We start from the raw sequence: 26,898 nt of genomic DNA on the forward strand, positions 1-26,898 counted from the left end.
TTTGTAGATAATTCGAATTACCCCCGTTCACCTCTGTGAGCTTGGTGTGCAGCTGTTTGACTTTATTTTGAAATTCGTTGACCGGAAGTCGTTCACCTTACTGTAATACGCGTGGCTGTTTGATATGGTGGAGGGCTTGTTTGACATAGATTCTCTTGGGCAAAGAAGGTGTCGTCGGCTGTCGAAAGCAAGAAGAACCCTCCGCGCCCAGAGTGAGGTAATCTAACGTCCTGTCTCACTGTCTGCGCCGTGTTGAAAAGCTCTCGTAATAATGAATGAAAACCTAAGTTAGCTAGCTAATGTTAGCTCAAAGTTCAACTTAGGTCAAACAATGGTCTTTGACCTGTCCCAAAGCAGGTGAATGTTACGAAACAGTATTCAGTGCCTTTATACTTTAGTACCGCGAAAGCGCTTGCACAGTTAAAGTTGTTTTTTCCATAGCTTTTAATATATTTCACTGAGTAACATTTTACTGTCGATGTCGGTTAAAATTGTCATGTCACAGTCACTGGACGCACGGTAGCTACGCTGTCAAGCACCATTCTTCGATTGCCACACAACATTGTGTCCGTGATTCATTATATTGCAAGACACAGAGTGATTAATACGTTTTTTCTTCCTCCATCCGAATGACACGAGTCACGGCTTGCATCCGCCATTTATATGTTTATGATGCGCTTCTTCGTGTATAATTACGGTAGATGCACTTCGCATCACAATGACCGAGAATGAAGGTTCACTTGAGGACATGCCAATGAACGGCAGAAGATTCAAAACTCTTCTGGGATTTAAACACGTCTAACGTGATCAGTCTTCCCCAAAGAGAAGCAACCCTCCAGAAGTGGGACAGTAGTGACGATGTTTTTCACGACTGGGCAACAACTGGTACCTACTACAGTCAAATGAATAAAGCATGTCTCCCTGCTGATAATAGGCATTGTAATATCTGTTGTGGGTGTGACCATTAATACATGGAGGAGGATGGATAGAACAATCACCTGTATCTGACATTGACATTGATCTTGTGGACTTATGCTTATGCTAATTATGGCATCTCCTTCCGTTGTGTATTTCCTTTTGTTACCTTGGTTCCCAAATAATGGGATGTGGAAGAGAACATATTTAGAAATGTTATTGTGGGTGTTCACTACCGAGTGTGATTATTTGTGGGGCAAAGATATACACACTAAATTACTGAAATAAATTCTCTATCTCCACCGAGTCACAATGTTTCTGCTCTTAACAGGATCTCTCTCTTACAGCTTGTGAAGTTACTTTGTAATTGTAGTCATGTTAACATGTTGTGCAGATGGACTGAAAGGAGTAAAAACATCTTCTCTCTCTTGGCACTATTGTCCATAATGCATTTATAAATGTGGCGACATCGCTTAGAGGTAGTGGGGCAACAGAAGGGTTGCTGGTTTGATCTTTATTTCTCCCGTGACCATGTCGAACTGTCCTTGCGCAAGATACTGATCCCCTAACTGCTCCTAATGTGTAGCCTCCACTGTGTGTGTGTGTGTGTATGTGTGTGTGAATGGGTGATGGGATGACACTGTCAAGCACTTTGAGTACCGCTAATGTAGACAGGCGTTGTATTAACTTTGAGACCATTTACCAAATATCAAGGCTGCTCTAATATGTTTCTTGAGCCTTTGTTCAGCCAAATGGGTGGGTAGCATAGCTCAGAGGTAGAGTGGCCGTTTAGCAAACGAAGGGTTGCTGGTTCGATCCTCCCTTCCCCGAGTGACCACGTCGAAGTGTCCTTGAGCAAGATACTGAACCCATAATTGCTCCTGATGAGGAGGGTGGCACCTTGCATGGCAGCTTCCACCATCAGTGTGTGTGTGAATGGGTGAATGAGACGACACTGTAAAGCGCTTTGAGTGCCGATAAGGTAGAAAAGCGCTGAATAAAAATGAGTCCATTTACCACTTTACCATTTACCAAATCTTAATTGGTTGGTGATACTCTTGCAGTCATAAGCATACACACACACACACACACACACACACACACACACACACACACTCAGTGATTACAGGAAAGAGCTTGTGCTGGCAGGGCATGGAGTGAATGATTATCCTCTTGTGGTCTCACTCATGGTATGGTCTTCCTCACTTATTGGTTCCTATAGTGTGTTAAGAACGTTTCATGAATGGGCCCCACTGTTTCTTGTGCTGATATCTTGTGTAAGTGTGATCCTATGAGCCTTATCACAGAGATTGGCTTAGAACACACAGGGATTTTTTTTATTTATTTATTTATTTAGAGAAAGAGATGACCTTTAACTAGGAAAAGCATCACAGGTCCTCTCAAACAAACTTTTAAGCCAGCAAAGTTTCACAAGTTGACAATGAGACATCTCTTGTTGCATGCTCGCTGAATGGAGTGTGTGTCTGTGTGTAGATGCCAGGTGCTGGTCCATGGGTGTGAGCCGACTGGATGTATTTTACAGAAGGCTGCTCCTCACCAAACTCTTCATTGGGGGATGGGGGAAGCCTGAAGACCTCAAGAGGTAGAGGGCAACACAACATGCCACTGGAAATACCCATTGTGTCATATATGCATGTGAAGAAGGGAGCCGCCTTGGCCCTCTGGGAGAGGTGGTCCTAGCTGCATATCACGCCTATGCTTTATTGTTAATTAAAAGTGATTTAGATTATGGCTGCATGATATTGAAATAATATCTGATTGTGATTATTTTGGCTGGTATTGCAATTGCAACGCGATGTGTTACTTTAGAGGGAATGTTCATTTTACATTTGGAGCTCAGTGCTCTTCTGATCAGATATACTGAGGCTGAACTCGTGTGTTTTGCAGAATCTTTGAGTTCCGTAAGATCATTGGAGACAGAGAGAGGTGTAAGTCTCTGGTGGCCGAGGACTATCCAGTTCATATAGAAAAGGTACTCCTATCTCCTCACTCACGCATCTGGGTAGTATTTGCACAATTGTGTGTGTTTTTGTAGCATCTGATCATGACGATGAATAAATAGAGGAACTTCCTCACCTTTATTTTTTGGTGACTTTATTTCCAGACAGAGGAACACATAGACTGTCAGATTCATGATGGCTTTTTCATCTCTCCCCTGGAGCACCTGGTTCCTGGAATCCTGCCTCCAGAGGCTGTGAAAGCAAGGTATCAAACACACTCCTCCTCCTCTTCTGTAGATTTCACAGCTGCAGACACAAGTCCTGTTATCACTAGAAGCTGGTCAGGTTGATTTACATATTGTGAACATACAAACTCATGGAAATGGATGCAAACATTTATATACATACATACATGTATGTGTTTCAGGTTCCAGTTTATAGTTCCTAAGAGGTGGCAGAAGAACAGACCAGTATGTATCCACCTGGCTGGGACTGGAGACCATGTAAGTTTGTGTAGCTTGTAACCTCATAATTTAAGAAGGGCATCTCCCCTGCTGCAACCATTTTGACGTGAACCCTGATATATGTACAACAAAAGAATGCATCTAGATACATTAGAAGTAGATGACAGTCACAATATATTTACGCAGTGTCACACTGAAGTGTGGCAACATTCACCAGTATATGATGTAATGCCACCGTGTGAATCTTTGCATTCTGGTGCTATATTTCAATGAGTGGCAAGAATAAATCCTGATCCAGTATCTGGAGAGAGAGGGGAGGTTATTAATGGTGTTAACAGCCCATTGGGAATTGTCTTCGTCCTCCTCCTCCTCGTATCTGGTTGGTCCAGGTTGCGGGGTGAGCAGACTCTGCAAGCAAGCCCAGACTGCCCTCTCCCCAGCCACTGGTGTGGCAGGTCAGATGATATGACTATAAAACTGATCATAGACCTACAACCTAGGTTGTCCTGGTGCCACATGCACCAGTGGGCATCTTATGATTGAACATGGTGTTCGTTATGTACAAACTCCGACTTGCACAGAAGTCCAATAACTGCACACCATTCTGGTTCATGTCAGGCCTGCCGTTCCTCCCAATCATGCCCCTCCAGGTCACGCTGTCTTTGCCCACGCGAGCGTTGAAGTCCCCCAGTAGGACAGTGGAGTCCCCAGTCAGTCCACCATCCAGCACCCTTCCCAAGGACTCCAAAAAGGGTGGGTATTCTGAACTGCTGTTTGGCGCATAAGCGCAGACAATAGTCAGGACCCATTCCCCGACCTGAAGGTGCAGGGAAGTAACCCTTTAATCCATCGGGATAAACCCCAACGTACAGGCAGAGCTCACCCAGAGCTCCAGCAAAGGAGAGAGTCCAACCCTCTCAAGGTATTGGGTTCCGGACCCAGAGCTGTGTCAAGGTGAGGCCAACTATATCTAGCCGGTAACGCTCAACCTCTTCCACCAGCTCCGGCTCCTTTCCCACCAGAGAGGTGACATTCGAAGTCCCAAAAGCCAGCTTCCATGCCTGGGGATCAGACAGCCAAGTCTCCCACCTTGGTCTGCTGCCCAAACCACACAGCACCGGACCCTTCCGGTTCCTCCTGTGGGTGGTGGGTCCATTGGGAATCTCATTTGTAAAATGCTTACTGTTAAGATCACACCAGCTTTTAGGGGAATACACTTCACGTCCATCAGTTTAACAGACAGACAAGCATATAGAGAGCCCTCTCAACTCTGGTGCATTATGGTGCTCCAGACCCCCACAGGATGGTTCCCTGTACTTGCACTTTTTTTTTTATTAACTGATCCATTGTCTATTATTTTAATGTTATATGTGCAAATAAAATAATCAATTATTCAAATCAGTGAAGGCTACCAGTGAGGATCTAATAGGTCGTCAAATGCTATCCTTGCCTGGCTTGGTAGAAGTAGAGTTAGTCTTGGCATTTACTGTGACAAAAATGTTAAAAATTAGGAGATACTTTCCAGGAAGTACTGGTACCTGGGTACAGTGAAAAGTTAAAAGACATACCTTTTTCAAGATGGTGATATTATGCCCCTCTTGCACCTTGCTGCTTGTGTAAAAGTACGATGGAATGGGGGAACAGATCATGGTGGCGGGAGTGACCGTACCAACTCAACATTTGTGTGAAAGGGAACGGTGGATCAGCTTGTGTAGAATCCTGTATCTGTGGAGTTAACACTTTGTCTATATGATGCGGACCCCTGGATGCTGTGTAAACCCACACAGTGTCAGTGCTGCTCTGGCATTGTGTGGTTCTCTGTAAACCAGGAACGTGTTGTTACGGAGGAGTCATTTTATGGCGCTATTACAGAACCTCTGACAGCTGTATGTGACAAAGCAGGAAGTGACATAAGCCAGCTGGGGACGATGGAAGAAACGTTATTCTGTGTGTGTCCATGTACCCTACAAACTCTGCAACACAGCTTAAAAAAAAAGAACTGTAATTTAAGAAGAAAAAGAAATACTTAGTGGAATGTCTGCAGCCAGATGGGGCCGCCTGGAGTATGAAAAGGCATGTCCACATCGAACCCCAAAGCTTCCCATCTGGCCTGTCTTAGAAAGCAAGAACACTGTGACTCTCTCTCTCTCTCTCTCTCTCTCTCTCTCTCTCTCTCTCTCTCTGTTCTTCCCTAAACCAGCCCTCGATGGCAGGGCGGAGCTACCTGGCTACAGCAGTCGGAGATGAGAGACAGAGAAAATTCTCTATGAGAAAAATACGACATGGAGTCTAAAAGAATTCTACACAAATTTAAAATAGTGTGAAATGAAGTAATGAGATTTATAAGCAGAAAAACAACTTCAGAATGATATAATGTCCAGTGCCATCTCAGATTCTGATGCACTTATGTTGGGAGTCTGGAGAAACATGCTTGATAAATGTAGAATGAACAGGTTGATGGAGGCGTACAACCACAAGTCACCGTGAAAAGGTTGTGAGTCTCTTAACTGCATCGCTGAGTGGAGTGTTACTATATGTCACGTTGCCTCAATGTTTTTTTGTCTTAAAGTTATTCATTTTTACAATTATCTGTGCTTGTAGTTCTTCTGGCGTCGGCGGACTTTGATGGCGAGGCCCATGATCAAAGAGGCAGGAATGGCTTCACTGCTTCTGGAGAACCCTTATTATATCCTTTTTATTTTTAATAATTGCTATAAAATATTGTGCCTCTTCTCATCATGAATTATAATTTTTGATATTTTATGTCTGTCTGTTAATGTGAGTTGTTTTTCTTTTAGTAGAATAAAACTTTGCCAAAGTTTACCAAACCACAACAAGTTCAGTCATTCCATGTGCTGTTCTCAGCTTGGAATAATGTGATATAAATCACCAACATTTTCCAGTCTGATCTGGTGGACCTGAGACGGCAGTGGATTGTATCGCAACTTGACAGATCATCAAGTGCTGAAACCTGCATTTTTTCACATGGCCAGCAGGGAGCGGTTTCTGTGGTTGCAAAAAGGAGTGAGAGTGAAAGGTCTTGATAAAGAAAGTAAGATAGGCTTTAGGGCATTGTTCCCTTTTGATTGACAAGTCAGTACGAGGACAACCTGTCACTTCTACACACTCCACATTACCGCTGTCGAATCAACCCATTCCTCATTGTGGAATGTGATGATGTCACTTGGACTGACCGCGCTCATAGCAGGTCAAAGGTCCTGCAGGGCCACAGAGATCAAACAGCCCTCCTAGACTGAACTTCATTTGGTTGATGTTTGGAATACTGAGGGTAAAAGCTTTGCACTGCCGATGCTTATGAAACACAACAATGATGTATACATGAAGAGCGATCAATCAGTCCTGTACTCAGAAATGGAGCAAATACAGTGATGGAACTGGGAAGAGGAACTAATTCACAGATCTGACCTGTTTTGTTGTCTTTCCCTGACAACCGATGTGCCACCTGTGAAGTTGTCCTTCCTTGACCAAGCCCTCACATGGCTATCGTAAACCCAAAGACCAGCTGTAAGTACAAACTCCTTCACACACTGGTGACTTGATTCATTACTAGTTCAGTCAAAATTGTTGCTATACAAACAGAGGTGGACAGGATTAGGCTCCTCATTTTTATAAAAGAGAAGGAAAAAGAGAGAAATCTGTAGATAAAAGGTCAATGTCTCTGGCTCTCTGTGTCCTGGCTCTCTCTCCCACAAACATGACATGCTAATTAGGGCACTCTAAGCACATTATTACATATATACACACATACATGTTATTACACACAGATATAGATGTATTTGTGTGTACTGTTGAGTTTGGCACCTCATCCTCACACATCTTGGGTAGATTCTTTTGTTTTCTCCACAAAATTGTGTTGTTAGTGGGACAGCATACCGTTTTTGCCAACTTTAAACCTTCTTCAGGTTTTACCGTTGTATACAGCTCGACTGGCTGATAAGCATCTTGACAAACTCATGCTCACAGGCTTCTGAATATAAAGCACCAGCCGTCACTATGGTGAAATGGGCACTTAGGACTTGTCACTCCTTCAATAAACAGAAACATGCACACATTGCTTCTCTTGAGTAAAGACTGAAACCAATTGGAACACAAAGTGCTGATGACTGCCACTTTGTATACGTCATGAACGATCATATTTCAATTAAATGGGCTTTTTTGCAGTAGATTGTGTTTTTGTCAGTAATAAAACTGACCTTATGTACCATGCTTCAGGCGCATGTACCAGTACAAAACGGAGATTCAGTTGCACGCTTTAGAGGTGGTGTCTGGCATATGTAGAAAATCTTGGCGAGATTGTCCTAAACTCTTGGACCCAGTGCCACAGAACAGTTATCTAAGTTTTTTTTTTTTTTTCAATTGCACATTTCTAAGCATCAAACACTAAAACAAGCCCCTGTGTGTTCTGAAGAGTGTGTAGCTTGCTCCTTTGGGCCATTGTGAGAGTTGTCAGCTTGGGTTCACAGCACTTACAACAGATCTCCATGGAGACGCAGAACAAGGAGTACAAACATCCAAAAGTGGAACTTGTGTGCTGTGCATCTGGCTTCAAAACAGTAATGGAAGTAGATGTGCTGGACGGAGCCACGGTTGCCTGGGACTTCAGCTATAATTGGGGATTTGGCTGCTCAAAGATAGAGTAAGATAGACATAAGTGAAAGTAAACAGCAACATCATTCGTGTGTATTTTAGGCGGTCCTGTCTAAAGAATGTGTCAGACCTGTTTGTGATGGGAGGGGCTTTGATCCTGGAGTCCACAGTGCTTCTCCGTTGGCTGGAGAGAGAGGGATACTCGCCTCTCGGAATGACTGGCATCTCCATGGGAGGATATGTGAGTCACCAAACGCTGCACATTTATTCACATTTCCTTTGGTTGAACCCAAATCTTCAACCCATGCTGCAATGTAATTAGACCACATGCTTGAAGTTTTCCTACCAACATAATACTAAAGTTACATAAAGATCCTTTTTTTTTTTTTTTTTAATTGAGTCAATGTTTGTGTCTCAAGATGGCCTCCCTGGCTGTAACTAACTGGCCGAAGCCCATCCCTCTGATTCCCTGCCTGTCCTGGTCCACCGCCTCCAGTGTCTTCACCACGGTAATGCAGTCTTTCCTGACTTCCTCGTGTTTTTGTTACACTTGGCATCATCACAAAGCTCTCAAAGGGAGCATCCTTGGGTTTCTTCAGAGGTGCTACATAAATCTAAATTCCATCCATCTATCCATTTTCTATACGGCTTGTCCATTAAGGGTCGTGGGGGGGGCGGAGCCTATCCCAGCTGACATTGGGCCCTGGACAGGTCGCCAGTCCATCACAGGGCCATCAGGAGCAATTAGAGGCTCAGTATCTTGCTCAAGGACACTTCAACATGGTCACAGGGGGAAGTTAGAATCGAACCAGCGACCCTTCAGTTGCTAGACAGCCACTCTACCTCTGAGCCATGCCGCCCCTTTAAATCTGTATTATTATTATTAGCATTAGCATTATTAAAGAATAGGAGATCAGGAATCAAGACAACTTTTCCCTATTCTGACCGTGTGTGTGTGGTGTGTGTGTGTGTGTGTGTGTGTGTGTGTGTGTGTGTGTGTGTGTGTGTGTGTGTGTGTGTGTGTGTGTGTGTGTGTGTGTAGGGTGTGCTGAGTAAAGCAGTGAACTGGACAGAACTTGAGAAGCAGTACGCCATTAATTCGGTGTATGAAGAGGAAATCATTAAGCTGTTGGAATATTGTGGGGTAAGTTATCCTTTAACTTCTCTTGGAAGATCTTGAACTACACTCAGGAGTTAGGAGGACACGCTCTCAGTGTTCAGTGTGTCATCTCCACTATGGCACAAGCGCTGTGTACAGTTGTAGGATATTAGCAGTGACAAGAGCATGCCGGTGTACTCGATGGTCTCACAGAGGCTCAAAAGGTGAACAAGGAGCCACTGGAGAACAGGGATGTTTTCAGCTTCCAGAAACTATGTTCACAACCTGGTGACATGAAGCGTTCACAGATGAATCCTGCTTTCCTTTCAATCATCTGCGTGCAGCCAGTTACAAAGTGTGTTTCTTGGGTGGACAGCAGTCAGGTGGAGGGGTCTAGACTTCAGACACATCAGCCAGCTTCTCTCAGGAGATGAACTCTCTCTGCATCAGCTGTGTGAGTAGCTGGTCCCATAAAAAAATGTAGTGACACACTCCCTGCCGATATGTGTTGCACCACCATGCTGAAACCAACTTCTAAGGTAGCTTATCCTTGAGTAAGGTCATTGTGATGGACGTGTCCTTGTTTCAGTTGTATAGCATAAACCTCCATCCATAGATTGCCTATGTAGAAGTGCATGGTAGCGCTCCTCAGTTGGTCTCGTTGATGAAGGACCAGCAACAAGGGTTATGCTGGAGAACCGACATCCCTTACAAACGTGTGTGTCTGTGTGTGTGTCTGCGTCCATATCAATCAGGCGGATTCATTTAAGAGGGCTCGAGTACTGATGGACTCTCCAGGTGGAATGGACTCGTTGGAACACCTGCTTGGTCTGTCTGGGGATGACAGGGTGTCAGTGGGCCAGTACTCAAAGGCCGGAGGGAAGGCTGGGCCTGGACCAGGGCTCTTGTTTGGCGGAGACCCAAGGGAGGGTCAGGCTGGAGACAGAGTACACCACTTATTCTCATCTTTGAAGGGCACTGACACGAACTTGGGTTCTCTTCCAAGGTAAATCATTCATTGTGAATGCCTGATGCAGTTTTTTCAGATCAAGCTTCACATATCCTATTTTTATTTGCTATACTTGGGCTCCCTCCAAGTATAGCAAATACAGTTATGTGTCCTGTGTATTTGAGTATCCAAGTTCATAGATCACAACACAGTCATTTATTTACTGTTGATATGCTAAAATTTGCTCATCACTTTGTTTATTTTTCAGCAGCTTTCAAACAAACAAAACAGTGGCTGGGAAGAAGACGGAGTCGGTGAAATGTTTTCGGCCGTCGCTGCACCACGAGTCTATCAGCTTCATGAAGGGAGTGATGGATGAATGTACACACATGGCCAACTTCTCTGGTTGGTGTTCCCATGCTCACAGATAGATTCACGAAACTGTTTCAGGTAGAATAGCCCAGAGGCAAGGAAAAGTGTCAACATACCCCAACAGGTACTGCATGAAAGAGAAGGCAACTCTAAACACAGGTAGCGCTGCAAGTGTCAGGCTGTGGAAATCTGCACCGCTTCTGATGTGTAACATTAAATGGTGTGATTGTAGGACTGAAGTCATGAAGTCTATATTGTTGAATTGTTGAGACATGAATAGACAAGTGAGGGTAATACTATGACCCTCTGTGTGCGTGCGTGTGTATTTGACACTACTGTATGACCACGTCACTGTCACTTCAGGTGTGTTAGTCTGCTGATAGACAGCAACAGTGCACTGTAGTGTCATATGTACATATATCACATTTTAAAGTTGTTAAATTATAATAACTTTACTTTTTTTGTTGCTTTTCAAAGAATTTTTTAACAGAACATGATCCAGAACACTATCAGACGCATGATAAAGTCCCTGGTGCTCATCTCCAAGGTGTCATTTTCTTCAGTCGGGAGCAGTTTCTGGATTTAGATGAGCCCTCTGTGACTCACACACCTTGTGTCTGTGTTTTAGTCACAGGCGAAATGTTTCCCTCTTGTGTGTTCTAGTGCCTGTAGACACCAGTCTCATCATCGTGGTGCAGGCCAAAGAAGACGCCTACATCCCTCGCACAGGCGTCCTGAGTCTGCAAGAGATCTGGCCTGGGTGTGAAGTCAGATATCTGAATGGAGGACACATCAGCGCGTACCTGTTTAAACAGAACGTCTTCAGGTGAGTCAAGCCTTAAACGTGTGTGTACTCAGATTTGTGTTTGTCTGTGTCATGGTGTTAATTGGTTGCTCATCTGTTTTGTTTCCAGACAGGCCATATACGATGCGTTCAACAGATTCTGCCTCATGTATCCCAACCTTCTCTAGTTATGGCAGCCTGATGTCCTAACCTCCCCATGACAGGACCAGACGTTCACCAGAGAGTCACTACTTGGGTGTGGGCGTGGGTTGGTGTGCGTGCGTGTGTTCAGGCTGAAATGTACCACAGCAGTTGGACATTTCCACCAACCAGTGCGATGCGTGTCCACGGACCAGTGTCCTCTGCAGAATGGCTTTCATGATCCCTCCACATGACGATGATGTGCCGAGTCAGCTGAGCACAGTCACCGTCTAATTCCATGCCTACTTTTAGAAATGGAACTTGTGTGTTCCAGTGCGCCAAACCATACCTGTAGCAACATCACAGTCTCCATGACTCCAGCTCTTCTGCAAAATAACCAACTTCAGTGTCCTGCTGTCACGTGGGAAACTCCTCGCACCGTCCACAGCATGAAACTGACACAGTGGCTCATTGGCTCACTTGTTTTTGTTCTTTTTTATCCTTACAGTTGACTGTTGTGTAATGCCAATCCACACCCTTTTAGAGCCCATAATCTGTATGAACAGACAATGAATTAATTTGCTAATCTGATCCCAGGGGGCTTGATTTCCCTTTTTTTTTGGGGGGGGGGGGGTCATGTTCAGTGGCATGCAGCAGTATGTACTTCAACTTGGGCCAGTGGACATCAGTTATACGAGTGTTCCCTCAGTGTTGCCCAGGTTCTAAACCAGATTAATGTTAACTCACAGTCTGACCAGGGCCTTGGTAAAAGCCGAACCTCACAAAGAGTAGATGTTTTGTTTTAACTTTACAAAAATAGTGCTTCCATCAATATATTTTGAAGCATCGCATCAGTTAGTATTGAATTGAACCAAAAACCAAAAGCACAAGCTGACATTTCCATGGTTCGCTTAAAATTCAGTTGATTATTAAAGGGAAAAACAAATAACAGACCCCAAAAAAAACATAACTTTTGGTACAATATTTTAACCTCCACAACAGCAGGGGGAGCTATCAGTCAATTTAAATGTGTCTGGAGCTCAGCAGAGCAGATTGAACGAGGTAGTCTTGTTACGAATGTTCCAACTAGTGGTTCAGTCCTTTAGAAGCTCCACTCAACACATTCTTGAAAGCAAGAATGAAACTCTTTGCCAACAAATCTGTTTTGCTTTGATGCTGTTTTTAAAGAAACTGGGTTTTTCTTCCACCCACATTCATGTTTTCCTTGACTGTGCCATTGTGTTGTTCCAGTTCTTGTGCCTCTTTCAATGCTGACCCTTTTTTCTCCTGATGAGGCTGTTTTTAGTCCAGCAAGGTACCAGGAGAGTAGTGGTCAAGTTTCTGCAGCTCTGTTTTTTAAATTTCATATCGTCTGTGAATTTGTTGAAGGAAGCCGCTTGTGTATTTTGTCCTCGGTGCTTTAAATTGTTCACATTCACTCTCATCCTAATGTCAGCAAGCCACCATGCGGGGCTCAACAGGAGCAACCCAGGGTTGAGTCCTAAATGGTTCCTGCTGGGTGTAAAATCTTGCGTCGGTAGGACCCAAGAAATCCTCAGGTCTCCAAGGACTTAAGAAACCAATTCTACCGATGCAGAAGGGTCTGTTGTGTAAACTAGTCTACATCTAGAAGAACTCATCAATAAGCCCTCGTGCAGTCTATGGAAGGGCTGAGGAGACACGTGGTGTGTTGCACGTCCTCAGGTTTTGCTGTGAGTTAGCGCAGACTGCTAGCACTGATGTTGAGCAGGTGGAATTTAATTTGTCCTTTGGGGGACATGAACGTCAGCTGAAAAACTCACTCACGTGCCATGTCACAGTCCCGTTGATTCATCGCACGCACACACACACACACACACCACCTCACTGGTTGAATCTGTTACTCTTCAGAAGGAGCTAACAGGCTTCATCTCCTGCATGTGTGACACAAGAAGAGAGGAACCGCACGCAGAGTTCGTAGCTTCAGGAATCTTTTCTGTAAGCAACGTTTTGATCAGGGAGCATTTGTCTGGGGTCGCTGGGGCTCCGAGCCACAGAGACGTCAGGCACAGAGGCCATACCAGAAGACAGGTCTGTGTTTGCTGTCGGGTGAGGAGGAGGATGATCCTTTGCGATGTAGTTCTTGGATAACGTGTGGTTTCGGTGAGGAAATTATCTTTGCATGTGAGTGATGGAAATAAATGTAACAAATATATATTTTTCAAATCATCAGAAAGACGTTTCATACCCAACTCAAGGTCAGATATGATCTTAGTTTTGTCCATGGTATTAACAGCAACTCTGAACAGATCATCTGCTGACAGGGCTTTTAAGAGCAGCCTGGATTGTCCTGTATGTGAGTGAGAATTTCACTTTAGCAATGCAGGAACGAGTGAGATGTGATGAAAGGTTCGCTGGTGGCTGACTGGGACGCCGCTCTGTCTGCCTGCACGTTTCTCATCTCTGTGACGCTTGACTTGCATGAATGGATATTGTCAGGGAAGGTGTTGAGGCTGACGCGATGGATTTCTCCTAAATACACTGCCAACATTTCACAGCCGTACAAGTTTGCCAATGTGTGCCAAGACAAAAACTTTTCAGATTATTTTTCTATGTATTTAAGGATTCTGACCAGTTTGTCACTACAGTAATTAGGGCGAGTGAAGGTTTAAAAAAATATCTACATTTAAAAAAAAAAGAAGAAGGTCAAATAAGTTTGAAGGGGCACATATTTATCAACACTTAATGAAATGATGATTTGCGAGCTATCGTAATATTGCTTTCATTGCTGGTAAATTAACAATTAGTTGTGCTGGACTGAGAATCTCGTCCTGTTCTGGTTGCCTCAAGCACCCAGAGAGCAGCTGGTTTGACCGGATTTTCGCCAAGAACAGTCACGTTAAAACAATCCAGCTATTTTCCAAATCTGTTGTCTTAATTGATGAGTTTTGATCTTGGCAATCCTACCAACTCTCCCCCCTCGGACTGTAGGAGATGAAATGTTGAAACTACCTTCACAGTCGCATCGAAGTATTCCTGAAGGAAGCAGCAAACAATAGAACAAGTGACTCCTACTTTTGTCACGGGAGCCAGGGGGAACGTCCTTGTAATGCCTTCTTTATCGAGAGAGGAATTAACCCATGATCAAGAGAAAATGGGTTTGGTTACCTTTCGATAAAGGCATTTTCAGAGGTATGTCCTCCGTGTTTTCGCAGAATGAGCATTTCTACTTTTGATATTTCGCATCATGCTAACAGTATATATGATCATTTAATACAGGCTAACTTTTTAATCCCTAAATATGGATATTACCTTAGAAAACTGACAGAATATGAGCTTCACACCCAGTACTGTGTACACATCACCTGTAATCCAGTCAGGTTACTGCTATCAACCGCTGTCATTGTCAAAAGGTTTTTTGATACATGTGTTTGGGTCTAGCAGTGGAACTCTGTGTGTGTGTGTGCATGTACACGTCCTGAGATCTACTGTACATCCCCGCTATTGTGTCACAATTGTGTCATCGTGTTGAAGGACTGATGAGGCTGATTTTATACGGCCTCGCGTGGTCGACCGATCAAAATAAACAGCCAGATTCCAGAGTTGTGCACACTCCTTTGTTTGTGGTGGCTGTCTCCCTGCTCCGTGTTCCATCACTGCCGAGAACTTTCATAGAGATCCACTCTGTTGATAAATTCTTCACACGACTGAGGAACGGATGAGAGTTTTTACCAAGCATAGGTGTTAATGTGGTTTAAGATATTAGTCTGATCAAAGTGCACACTGATGAAATACGGACTGAAACCATGTTGGTACAGAATTCACCACAGTTTGTCTTTTCATCGTTCCTGTTTAAAAGGGTTCTGTGAGATACCAGAGGAAACCGTTCTGCAGGAGCGATGATGCAGAACGACCCAGACATGGAGGTAAACACTGGGAAAACGTGATGTCATCATTGGCTCCCCCTCTGGTCAAAAGTCAAGTTGGTGTTCAGTCGTCATCGTCTTGATGTGTTCTCACTGCTTAAACCCGTCTGATGAAAGTTGAAATGATTGATATTTGTCACACATTTCCCAGTCAGAGCTGCGCTGGAAGATCTCTCTGCTTCTGTGAATTTGTAAGATCCACCGTCTTAGGTATCCCACCGTGTGTCAGTCTGTCCTTCCATTTTCCCAAAAACCAGACTCCAGCTCAGTTTCAAACTAACTTGCTGTGTTCATTTCTGGTGTCCCAGGAAGGTGCTGTGTGTGCCATGTTTAAAGTTTTAAGTAAAGCAGCTCTCACGTTTGTCCAAAAAGTTGTCATTGTTTTCCAGTTGTAGGTTATATCAGGTCGGTATCATTTATGTAGTCCCAAATGTCTAGATTTTAGATATGAAAGCACTGAGCCCTTTAAGTAAGAAGTATTTTGAATTCTGCTCTGGTTTGACAGGGAGCCAGGACAAAGAAACCAGTGCTGAAGAAATATGATCCCCTCCACTAGTTCTGGTCAGTATATGAGCCGCAGCCTTTTGGACCAGGCAGCGTCTTTAGAAATTTATTAGAGCAACCTGATAGGAGGGTATTGCAGTCATCCAGCCTGCGCTGGTTCTTCTGCACACAGGATCTTCCAACAAGACAAGAACAATAGTTCAACATACCGGGGAACACTTTCCATTTCATACTTTGAGAGCCTGAGATCCGAGGACGTTTAATATCAGATACTTACGTTAGGTTGGACGCGAGGCCTGGCCAGTCGTTTCACTGGCTGCTGCTTGTTCAACATCCGTCGGTGTACAGGGTTACTGCAGCATCAGCCGGGCACAAAGCCACATCCACAGCAGTGGGGAGTCGAAACAGACACGTGTATGGGACATATTTGATCATTATTACTGTGGATGCATTTCCTCTTTAGTCTTCAATGACCTACTGAGACTTGCATCCCCTTGTTTAAAGTCAGGCACACTAAAAACATGGTTGGGCCTAAAATCATTCAGTATTTGTAAACTGCCATCATCCAGGGGCTTGCTGTTGCACCAGGAGCTGCTTCTGGCAGCAGCCTCACGCCAGCTCGTTCAGTGTAGTCCTTCTTGTTTCAGTCAGAAATGATTTTTTTTTTTTTTAAACATTGATGTGCTTAAAATTTTGGGGGAAAAAGTCATTCGTGTATGATACTTTTAGTTAAGTTACGGATTCATCAATTCATGCTTGCAGTGGTGCCAAAAAAATGAAAAATTGCAGAATTGTACGTCAGTGCGTTCACAATTCTGTAAGATACATAAAGAAAGACTGTTTCAATTTTAAAAATTCAAGGCAGCAGGCAATACAGGTAGCAATCCAAGCAGTGGGCAAAAACAGATAATTTTAATTAATATATATTTATATTAATTAAAATTGAATTTATTATAATTAATTAATAGATATTTAAACAGGAAGGGGACATCATGACGCATTCGTTTGCCTTCAGACCATCACAAATCTCTTTGTAGCCGCATTTCTCAACAGACGTGGATGTCACCACAGCACCTGCGAGGTTTGCAGGATGCCTTTTAATAGTTGTTCAGTGTTTATGACAGTTAGATGAGATGAGATGAGCTTCACTTTCATTGTCATTGCTCATGTAAGGCAACAATTATTAACATATTGTATAATTTGTGCAGGAGTGCTCATGTGCAGTTGAACTATTACTATGATGACAGTGGACTTCTTTAGGTGGGCATGTAATCCCCCAGTACATGAGAGAAGCCCTGTGTCTGCATCTATGGGGTGTGAGACTGAGTAAACACTGTAGCAATGTCACTGCTACTGTGGGTTCCTTCGAAGAGCAATATTTTCTCAATGTGTTGATTATTCTTAATCAATCAGACTTCATTTATTAGCTCATTTTTCCAGGTCCTTTCCAATCCACACTTTTTCTACATCCTGTGCTTGAGGACAGACACATCGGAGATGTGAAACTCCAGAGTGGCCGACCAGAACCAGCCTCGCATGCTCCGACAGTCCCAGGGCTCTCGGTCCTCCTCAGGACCCTTGCAGCGTCTTCGAGCTCAAACACCTGCAGCTGCTGTGCGAGCCCTTGAACTTGTGTTGCCTGCAGCAGATCATCCTCCAGGGCCGTGGCCACATCAATGTGGTCCTCCTCAGCCTGCAGCTGGGCCTCCAGGACCCCTGATGCCTCATCCTGCTCCTCCTTCATGGCCTGCTCGTAGGCCTCCAGGGCCTTTGCTGCCCTCCACTCTTCCACCTTACATTCAGCATTCCTGGCCCTCCAGGTGGTCTGGAGGACCCTGAAAAATTCTGTGAACAAAGACGAGGCAAAGGAATGTCAAGTCAAGTCAGTTTTATCTGTCTAGCACCAAATCACAACAAAAGTTCTCTCATGTCTCTTTACTAGTAGAGCAGGTCCAGCACCTCACTCCTTCAATGAATCTACACCCAACAATTCTCCATCAGCAAGCACATCCTGCAACAGTGGTGATGAAAACCTTCCTTTTAACAGACAGGAACATCAAGCAGACCCAGGCTCAGTGGGGACGGACGTCTGCTTTGACTGTTGGGGGGAAAGAGAGCAGGAGAGCAGGACAGAGACAAAGACAGATAATAGAGGAAGACAGAAGGAAAGAGAGGGACAGAGATAAAGAGAGAGAAAGGGAAGAGACTGATGGACAGATGGGGACATGAACAGGTGGAGCTATGGGTGGCAGCTTGAGCCTCTTCAGGTCTGTAGCTTCCTCCTCCAGCAGCAGCAGCAGCAGTCAGGGATCTGGGATGAGGGGAGCCTGAAGGTTCTGGAGGAGAAGACGAGTTAGTAACACGTATGAGTATGATTTATGTATGACAAATATAGAACAAAGAGGAGTAGAGAGAAGCCCAGTGCATCATGGGAGATCCCCCAGCAGTCTAAGCCTAGAGCAGCCTATCTAAGGGCCAGCCTAAGCTAGACCCAACTATAAGCTTCATCAAAAAGGAAGGTCTTAAGTCTGCTCTTAAAGGTAGAGAGGGGGTCACCCTGGGGTGATGTACTGTTATTCTGAAGTGAAAGGGTTCCGTGGAAACAGCCAATTTCCATTTAATATCAATCTGTATACTGATAATATACAGCTGTTTATACAGGGCTTTAATTTTGAAACTCTAAATCAGATTGGCCTGAAATTTCATGGGTAGCACCCTTGATCAGTTTTGTCTGAGTGACATTAGAAAACATTTCGGTCATTACTTTGTAAAATATTATTTTCTTTTATATTTATTCATGTTTCATTCAGATAATTCCATTTTCATTATAGTTCAATACATCAATGTTTCAAGCTGATATCTGTGCGTCAAACATTTTGACCTGTTCACATGATTGAACTTTACTTTCTTAACTTGTGGTGGAGGAAAACGCTTATTAAACGGTAAAGGATATTTTTCTTTTAAAGGCTCGATATGAAGTTCTTTAAATTTAAAGGTCCAGAAATATTGTTTGAACTCGCATCAAAGCCAAGAGAAATAGCAAATAACATCAAAAATTGTCATTTTATATTTCTTTTACCGCGTTCAATAAACGCAACTTGCTCTTCACCCTGAAATGTGACGTATACAAAATAAAAGCATTCAGTGGAGGGTGCGTGTTTACGGTCGTGGTGGATCCGGATGTGACGTCACACTTTTGTGTACACCAGCTGATCGGAGAGAAGTCGGATGCGTCGTTGTGGTGGTTTTGTAATGTTGTGAGCAGCAGAGACCAGGACCGCGGCCCGGCTCGGTCCCGAACCCGCCGCTGACATCGAGCGCCTGACACCGACGCGAACTTGTCGCGGTAGGTTCGCTCCGGTGGCGACATCCCCGAGGCCCAGCCTCAGCCGCGAGGCCAAGCTAGTCTGCTAGCTGTCACGGTGACACCGCTGCACCGGGAATATCAGCCGCGTCGCTCATGAAGGTCTGACGGCAGAGCGGCTATTGTCGGTGGGCTGGTCTCGGCGTGTGTAAACAGCGGTAGCTTACGTTCGCGAGCCTGCCCGGTGCCTGACCACAACTCCCGCCGTCGCTGCTCCGGTCCAGCTCGAGGATGTGGCTGAAGCTCTTCTTCCTGCTGCTCTACTTCATAGTGCTGTTCATGCTAGCGCGGATCTTTGAGGCGGTGGTCTGGTACGAGACCGGGCTGTTCGCCACCCAGCTGGTGGATCCGGTCTCTCTCAGCTACAAGAAGCTGAAGACCATCCTGGAGGGTCGGGGGCTTGGCTACGCCGGGCTGGCTGAGAAGAAAGACGTCAGCGAGTTGGTGGAGAAATCAGGTACACCCACACTAACGGTCCGGACCCCCCCAGCTGCTGCCAGGCAGCGGAACCCAGACCCCTGCACGGATGGTCTCTGAGGCTGGCCTCCATCCTGTCATCAGCTGGTGACCACATCACCACGCTGCGCTGAGCTCATCCTCAAAATATGTGAATGTAGCGCAACAGAACTTCATTTTGAAAGTTCTTTTTCTCCCCCAAATTGATTATAATTCGCAAAATAATAGTCAATGTTTCCCCTTTAAACTCAGTAGATTTCCATCCAGTAGAAGACAAACACAGCTCTTGTTACAAAGTTACAGATCTTCTCATCCCTCATCCCAACAGTCTCATCCTGTGTTCAAAAACACATGTGATTTATGCTTCTGGACTTGTGGCTGCGATATTAAGTGACACACAAGCTGTAACAATGATAGGACATTTGCTCCAAAAACCTGTTTTGTTTTTTCTTTCAATAACTAGTTGGGCCTGTAATGTGAGACACCCCCCCCCCCCCCTCCACACACACACACACACACAAGCATGGAATTGGCTCATCATGAAATGTGGTGCCGTCACATTCTATGAACCTGAAAGGCTTGTTTCTCACAAATTTGGTGTTAAAGAGTGCGTTAAATCCTTGTTTGTGAGCCCCTCCTCCTTCCACCAGACAGGTGTGACCTAACAGGACGCTCATGGAACAGCAGTGGTTCTTGGACTGGTCATAATAAGAATGACACTCTCCAATGTGCCGTTTTATTTCACAACACAATAATGGTAAAAGTCAAACAGAAAGACTTTTACTGCCCGCCCAGGTAGAACTTTGTCTTCACCTCACTGAAACTCGGGTGGATTTTAGTCAGTCACATGTGTTGCCCTCACCCCTGCAGGGGAGTTGACCCAGGGTGAGCTGTACTCCGCCATCAAGAAAGAGAAGGAGCAAACGGAGGCGGGGGACGGGGCCACCACGCACTTCAGTGGAGAGATGCACTTCTACGAGCTGGTGGAGGACACGAAAGATGGGATCTGGTTGGTTCAGGTAAGGACCGGAGGTGCAGCAGGGATTATGCATTCAGCAGGAATGTCAAACTGAACCCATCCATCTTCAACCAGGTATCAGGAGTCAGTTGTGGATGTATCAGTTCCAGCAGGGACCCAAACTTCTCTTTCCCTGACCACATAGACCAGCATGGAGATGCAGTCCCTCCACCTGGTCCCTGGTCTGCCCCCCAGCTTCCTCCCAGCTAGATAGAAGCCCAGACCACCTAAACTGGCTCCTTTTCACCCAAACGAGCCACGGCTGTGGTCTGAGCTCCGCACAGATGATGGAGCTTCTCACCGTTGCGTTACAGTCTCATCGCCATCAGAAAGAGACTTAAGTTCTTGTGTTCACCACTGTGAAAAGTTCCACTTATTAGAATACTTTTGCACCACCAGAAATTAAAAACCCTCTGCATTACTCACACACTTAGAGTTTGTGTTTTCCAGAGGGTGGAAGTGTTCGGAACAGCCATCAACTGGATTACAAAAGCAGTTGTTTGGTTTTTTTACTGCAGCAGTTGAAGTAAATGAAGCCTTTCAAGAAAATGAATCAATATATCAGAGTTCTGAAGGGCAATATTTTTCAAAAGATGTTGTTGATTATGTGGGTCAGTCATTTCCAAGCTCATATGTCATCAACAAAACTTGGGCCGCCTGTAACAAAGGTTTCCCTCATCCTGCAAGACTTTGTTTACTTGAAGAAGTTTTGATCTCTGAATGTTATTCTTGCGTCAGACCCTGTGGGGTGTGCTTCGACAGGGTTCCTTCCTGTCCCTTCACAGATGTGTTGTCTCACCTCTCTGACCCTGTCCTGTCCCCGTGTCTCCTCCTGCAGGTCATTGCCCAGGACAGAGAAGCTCTGCTCAGTCCATCCAACTGGGGGAAGATGGTGCAGAAAGTGTCTCAGTTTGGAATCAGAACGGGGACCTTTAACTGCTCCAGTGACTACAGGTGCCTGTCCCCTGGGGGGGGGGGGGGGGGGGGGGTCTTGTTTCTGCTGAAGATGTCCTTCAGGCTCATCAAGAATCTTGAATAGATGGTTCAGCTGTTCCAAGTTAGTGCATGTGCAGATATTAATCATGAAACTGCAATAAATGGTGGTCCTATGGGTGTTTAAGGTATAAGCAGTAGACACAACACCAGTGACAATGATAAGTCTCCTCATGCTCAAGGGGTCCAGGTGGGGTTCTAACGTTCTCTCCTCCCCCACCCACCAGGTCGTGTATCAAGCGAGGCTGGCAGCGTTCCACTCTCATCATGTCCGTTCCGCAGACTTCAGCCTCAAAGGGCAAAGTCATGCTGAAAGAGTACAACGGCCGCCGCATTGAAATCGAGCACATCTTCCGCTGGATGACCTCACACGTGGCTCATCGCATCAAAACGTTAAGTCATTCTGAGAAGCTGTTAGAGGAGTGGCACTCGGACCCGTCCCACCCATTGAAGATGTTCCTGTTCGCCCGTCTGTCCCAGCCACCCGCATTCTTCTCCTCACTCTCCGTCAAATTCACCGGCAGGATTGAGTTCATCTTCGTGGACATTCGTCAGTGGGACAACCACAGCATCCTGTCAGAGATTGGTGTGACGCAGAGCCCTGCCTACATCCTGAAGATGCCTGAAGGAATTTATCGCTATGGAAACAGGTAAAGGTTCAAGGAGGACCTGCTCATGTTTGTGAAGTGCTTTCTACCTCTTTTACTTGTCTTTGTTGTAGTGTTTATTTCCGCTCCTCCTCTGTTCCTCCCCTCTGTAGTACGGGCGAGTTCTTGTCCCTGGCTGCCATGGACACGTTCCTGCGGTCCATCCAGCCAGAGGTCAATGACCTGTTTGTCCTCAGTCTTGTCCTGATCAACCTGCTGGCATGGATGGATCTCTTCATCACGCAGGTCGCTCTCTGTTCTACTGTTTGTGCCTTTTATCGATGGAAATACACAACAGTATAGAGAGTTACACACCAGTGCATCAATGACTCATAATCCAACAACACAATATGTACATCACACAAAAGCCAGAATATCACAGGGGAATACACACAAGTGGATCTCAGATCAACAGCGTCCTTCTGCACACAACTGTTTGGATAGGCGTGGAGTTGTGTATCTTTTAACGGGAATTTGTCTTCTGAACAGGGAGCGACTGTGAAACGATTTGTGGTTCTGATTCGAACTCTTGGAACCTACAACTCCATACTGCTGGTTTCCTGGCTTCCTGTTCTGGTAGGAAATTATCTACACTTAACCTTTATAAATTTAGCCAATGTGAAAAATGTGCCGTTGTATTTTTGCACTCTGAATCTTAGCAGTGTTGATATTATCTGTATCAAAACTAGTTTCTGGTGTGTGCATGCTAAAAGAATGCTTGCATGCTTTATCCTTCCTTACCGAAGGGCCATTGAGGACTTAGATGATATCTGGTTCCTCTGTCCCCAGGCTCTCCTCCAGCTGCCCTACCTGGAGAGTTTCTACGGTTACAGTCTGAAGCTTCTGCGCTATGCTGACACCACCACGCTGGCCAGCCTGGTCCGAGCTGACTGGACCTTCTACTCCTCCCATCCGGCTCTCTTCCTGTCCACCTACTTGGCCCACGGCCTGCTTGTTGACTACTTTGAGAAGAAACGCCGCTGTGGCATCAGAAGCCAGGAGGACAGTACCACCAACCTGGAGTGGCTGGCCAGTCTGTGGGACTGGTACACTTCCTATCTGCTCCACCCAATCGCATCACTGCAGCAGGTCCCGTCTGACTATTCAGACTGGGAGGATGATCCCAACTTCCTTTTTGAGCGTTTAGCTTTCCCTGATCTCTGGCTTCGTCCGTTAGTAAGTATGGACTACATGAAAGCCTTGCCCACCTGGAGGTTCAGAGCGGTTGGCCAGCACAAAGGGGCGGGGCCTGTTGGCGAGCTGGATGAAGAGACAGATGGTTCACGCTCGGACTCCGATGGTTCTCAGTCAGACACAGAGAGCAGGGAGCAGAGTCCCGGCAGACCTCCTCACAACAGCAGCAGCTGTCAGGGTGCTGCATCATTGCTGTGCTGTCGTCATGGGAACAGAGGCTCACCGTCGGCCGACAGGGTGCGTGAGGAGGGCGTCTCTCAGCATCAGCACTGTGATTGTTCGGCTTGGCCCGTTGACATGCTACAGTGTTCCGAGTGTGTGGTGTGTCTGGAGAACTTTGTGAGCGAGGAGCTGCTGATGGGTCTGCCCTGTGGCCACGCCTTCCACCAGCAGTGCATCATAGTGTGGCTGGCAGCAGGTCGACACTGCTGCCCAGTGTGTCGCTGGCCCAGCTACAAGAAGAAACAGCAGCGGGTGGCACAGAGCACTTCTCCTGGGAATTCACTACAGGAGTGACAAACTGGTCTAACGTAGCGTAGTCGTCCCCCCGTCCCCCCCCACACACCGTCATGTCTGCTCTCCCCTGCTGTCACTGCGTGCCCCCCCCCCCCCCCAGCTGGATGGAGGCCAAGGTTCCATTCCTGTTGAAGGCATCATGCTGGCCATCAGGACATGCTGTCGCTGTGTGGCCAGGAGACTGAAGGTCCAGTGTCTAGGATATACAGGAATCTACTGGCAGACATGAAATCTAATATCCAACACTATTTTCAGTAGTTTGTAATCAACCGAGACTAAGAACCATTGTGTTTTTGTTAGCTTAGAATGAGTGGGTCCTCTTCCAGGTGGCTCGCCATGTTGCGCCGTCATGATTCTTCAGACCAGACAACGTTGAGTTTTCATCTTTCCTGTTTCATCACTTTAATAGCAGTTTAAAATTTGGTAGCGTGAGTTAGTTGTCAGCCAGTCTCTCCCACAACTCCGATTTTACGTGGGACTGCTCCTCATACAACAAAACAGATGTGGCATTGGACTGAGGAGGGTTAGAGAGCAGCGAGGTCTATGGCCGACATGATGTTTGGTTTTGCATCTGAGAAAACAAAACAATGTAAAAATGATAACAAATGAGAAGCGGTTTATGAACTCAAATGAACATTTATTTAACACTAATGTTGTTGTAGCCATTGTTTGTTTGCATACGTGCTTTTACTTGAAATAAATGTCGACTAAATACTTGTTCACGGCATCATCAAAAACAAAACTTCCGAATGAAAAATAAAGCAGTAATTTTAGCATTTCTCTGCAGATATCGTCTCTTATCTGAGAGAACTAACTCGTGGGGAAATTTGCATAAATAAAGAATCGTCAGAAGTTTAGAGTCACTCCACCTCCTTACTGCAGGCGTCAGCTAAGTGAATGCACCAGTGGGGAGATGAAGTGAAAGAGTGTCACGTAGCTGCTGATGGTGTCAGACCCTAAGTGTTGTGAAGAGCTTGAGCATTTTTATTTTGAGAAATGGAGGTTCATAGCTGAGAGTGACTCCTCATCTTCAAAGAAGTGAAACAAGGAAGCCAAACAAAGTCAAGACAGGCCAGAAACCCTTCCCACAAGGCTCTGCTGTCCTACAGCCTCCAATCAGGAAGGTGTATGCAGCTGCAATAAATCACCTCACCACTAGATGGTATTAAATCCTACACACTGGTCCTGAGTGGTCTCTGAAAACCTTTTTTTCCATTTGCGTTTTTGACTTATTTATTTGAGTTCTGCTGTTTCCAGGACTGATATAAAAGTCTGTTCAAGACTCCATTCATCCCCAAAACCTTCAGCGTGAGACTCACACCATAGGCTACTTCCTCTGGCTAGCTTGCTACATCCGAACATGCACTCAGCTCCCCCCTGTGTCATGGCTGACTGCTAATGTCCTTTAGGTAGAAAAGAAATAGAAGGAACAGGATGGATGTGAAATGTTTCTGAAATAAATTCTGACCCTACTGGTTCCTCAGACTCTGTTTTTATATGTGTAGCCTCAGAGACAACAAACTGGCGAGCACCGAGCTGCGGATGGTGACAGGTGTCAATCAGGACGTCCATAGAAGAAGATGTGTGTGAAAGATACATATAATCTCTTGGATTAGTGACGGCACACGCAATGTGCTGGTGTTTGAGTTAATCATCAGTGTAGAGAAGTGATCTGGTCATGATTTACTTGAATCGTGAAGCAGGCGTCGCTCCAGGGATCCTGCCTCTCTGACTGCTGCGTGTCCATGATGCAATCCTTTGCGAACACATCCACGACCTAAACAAACCAGCTGCAGTCCCAAAGGGATGGACCCTTTGCAGTTCCTGTGAGACTGTCTTTTTAACTTTATCATCTACCGTCACCACACAATCATTTTTTATAGGTTTACATTAAAAGTGTTGTGTCTGTGAGGTCACAACAACACATGGATGTCACGGTGGCTGTTACTGCCTCACTGTTGCCTCCAAGAACGGACGTTTGTCGGTCAGATGAGGGGTTTTCAAACTTTTCATGTCTTCATCTCCTAAATTGACTCTCGGTAATTAGTTGATGCTCATTTGAAGGGATTTGCCTCCCAATAGGAACTCTTTTATCTAGAAATATGTTGACTGGCTGCATTTTAGCACCCCTCACAGGATATCCAATGACTCCCTCATCTCAAAAATGTCTATTAATAAATAATTCGAAATATGGTGTTATAGTAAAGGATATATTTTTGTACAGTTGCAGGAAATAATCAGACAAACAGCAGCTGCATTCAGAAGCATTTGAGTAAAAGAAATGAAACCCTGACTTTGCTGAGGACCCCTAGCAGACCCTCAACCACCCAAAATGACCCCGAGTTAGACAACCTGACATCAGTTGGAGAGTAAAGCTACAAGAGCATTCCAGGTGTTTGTAATCTATTTAATCTTCTTCAGTGCCAAACAAAACATTCACGTCATTGAAGGAGGAGAAAGTTTGAGTGCCAGAAATCCTCTCATCCTTGGGGCCTCTGAGGTTCCAGGCCGCCAGCATGCTTTTATTTATTCTCCGCATTGACAGCCAGGAGCTGAGCTGCACAGCTGGTCTCCTGCTGCTGGACAAATCTGGAACTATGATCCCTTGCTCATGGGCATATTATTGTAGTCAACACAGAGACTTAATCACTGGCGTCATGTGTCTCTGTCCCAGTCAGAGTCCCGGACTGATGCTCAACAGCACCAAAGATAGAACAGAATAGAATAGAGTAGAGAGCTACTTTCTTGTCGTATTGATGAATACAAGAGAAGAATCCATATGCCAGTTCCAATACAGTATGACTGAGAACCTACTGTACTGGAGAAGACAGTGTGGTCTGTCCTCATGAGTTATAGTGTTTGGAGATGACCATCAATGTCAGGACATGGAGGGAGGAGAAATCTACACCCTTACAACCCAGTTTGGGCTGAGGAGAGGAGCTTAGAGTGCCTTGCTTGTTTTTGTGAGCGTCCAACTTTTGAGTGACCTTCATTTAATGCTTCTGTAC

At 45.3% G+C, this 26,898-nt stretch overlaps 2 protein-coding genes across 2 annotated transcripts; both read left to right on the forward strand.

Annotated features, from left to right (window-relative positions):
- The first annotated feature begins 95 nt into the window (after positions 1 to 95).
- Positions 96 to 11,915, forward strand: abhd18 (abhydrolase domain containing 18). Its single transcript, XM_086222777.1, has 14 exons — positions 96 to 217; positions 2,410 to 2,518; positions 2,824 to 2,908; positions 3,041 to 3,141; positions 3,304 to 3,379; positions 5,942 to 6,026; positions 6,838 to 6,865; positions 8,051 to 8,189; positions 8,368 to 8,457; positions 8,991 to 9,092; positions 9,803 to 10,053; positions 10,265 to 10,401; positions 11,032 to 11,194; positions 11,283 to 11,915. Exons 2-14 carry the CDS (start codon positions 2,427 to 2,429, stop codon positions 11,338 to 11,340), a joined length of 1,407 nt encoding a protein of 468 aa, XP_086078903.1. The 5' UTR covers positions 96 to 217; positions 2,410 to 2,426; the 3' UTR covers positions 11,341 to 11,915.
- Positions 11,916 to 18,865: 6,950 nt separating this feature from the next.
- Positions 18,866 to 25,378, forward strand: rnf103 (ring finger protein 103). Its single transcript, XM_086222778.1, has 7 exons — positions 18,866 to 19,523; positions 20,393 to 20,541; positions 21,379 to 21,494; positions 21,761 to 22,183; positions 22,294 to 22,426; positions 22,670 to 22,756; positions 22,970 to 25,378. The coding sequence occupies exons 1-7, from the start codon at positions 19,298 to 19,300 to the stop codon at positions 23,888 to 23,890; spliced, it is 2,055 nt and encodes a 684-aa protein (XP_086078904.1). The 5' UTR covers positions 18,866 to 19,297; the 3' UTR covers positions 23,891 to 25,378.
- The last annotated feature ends 1,520 nt before the right edge of the window (positions 25,379 to 26,898 follow it).

The sequence above is a fragment of the Aulostomus chinensis genome, chromosome 13, assembly GCF_037954235.1.
Source record: "Aulostomus chinensis isolate RoL2024-O1b breed Wild chromosome 13, RoL_Achi_v1.0, whole genome shotgun sequence".
Taxonomy (NCBI): domain Eukaryota; kingdom Metazoa; phylum Chordata; class Actinopteri; order Syngnathiformes; family Aulostomidae; genus Aulostomus; species Aulostomus chinensis.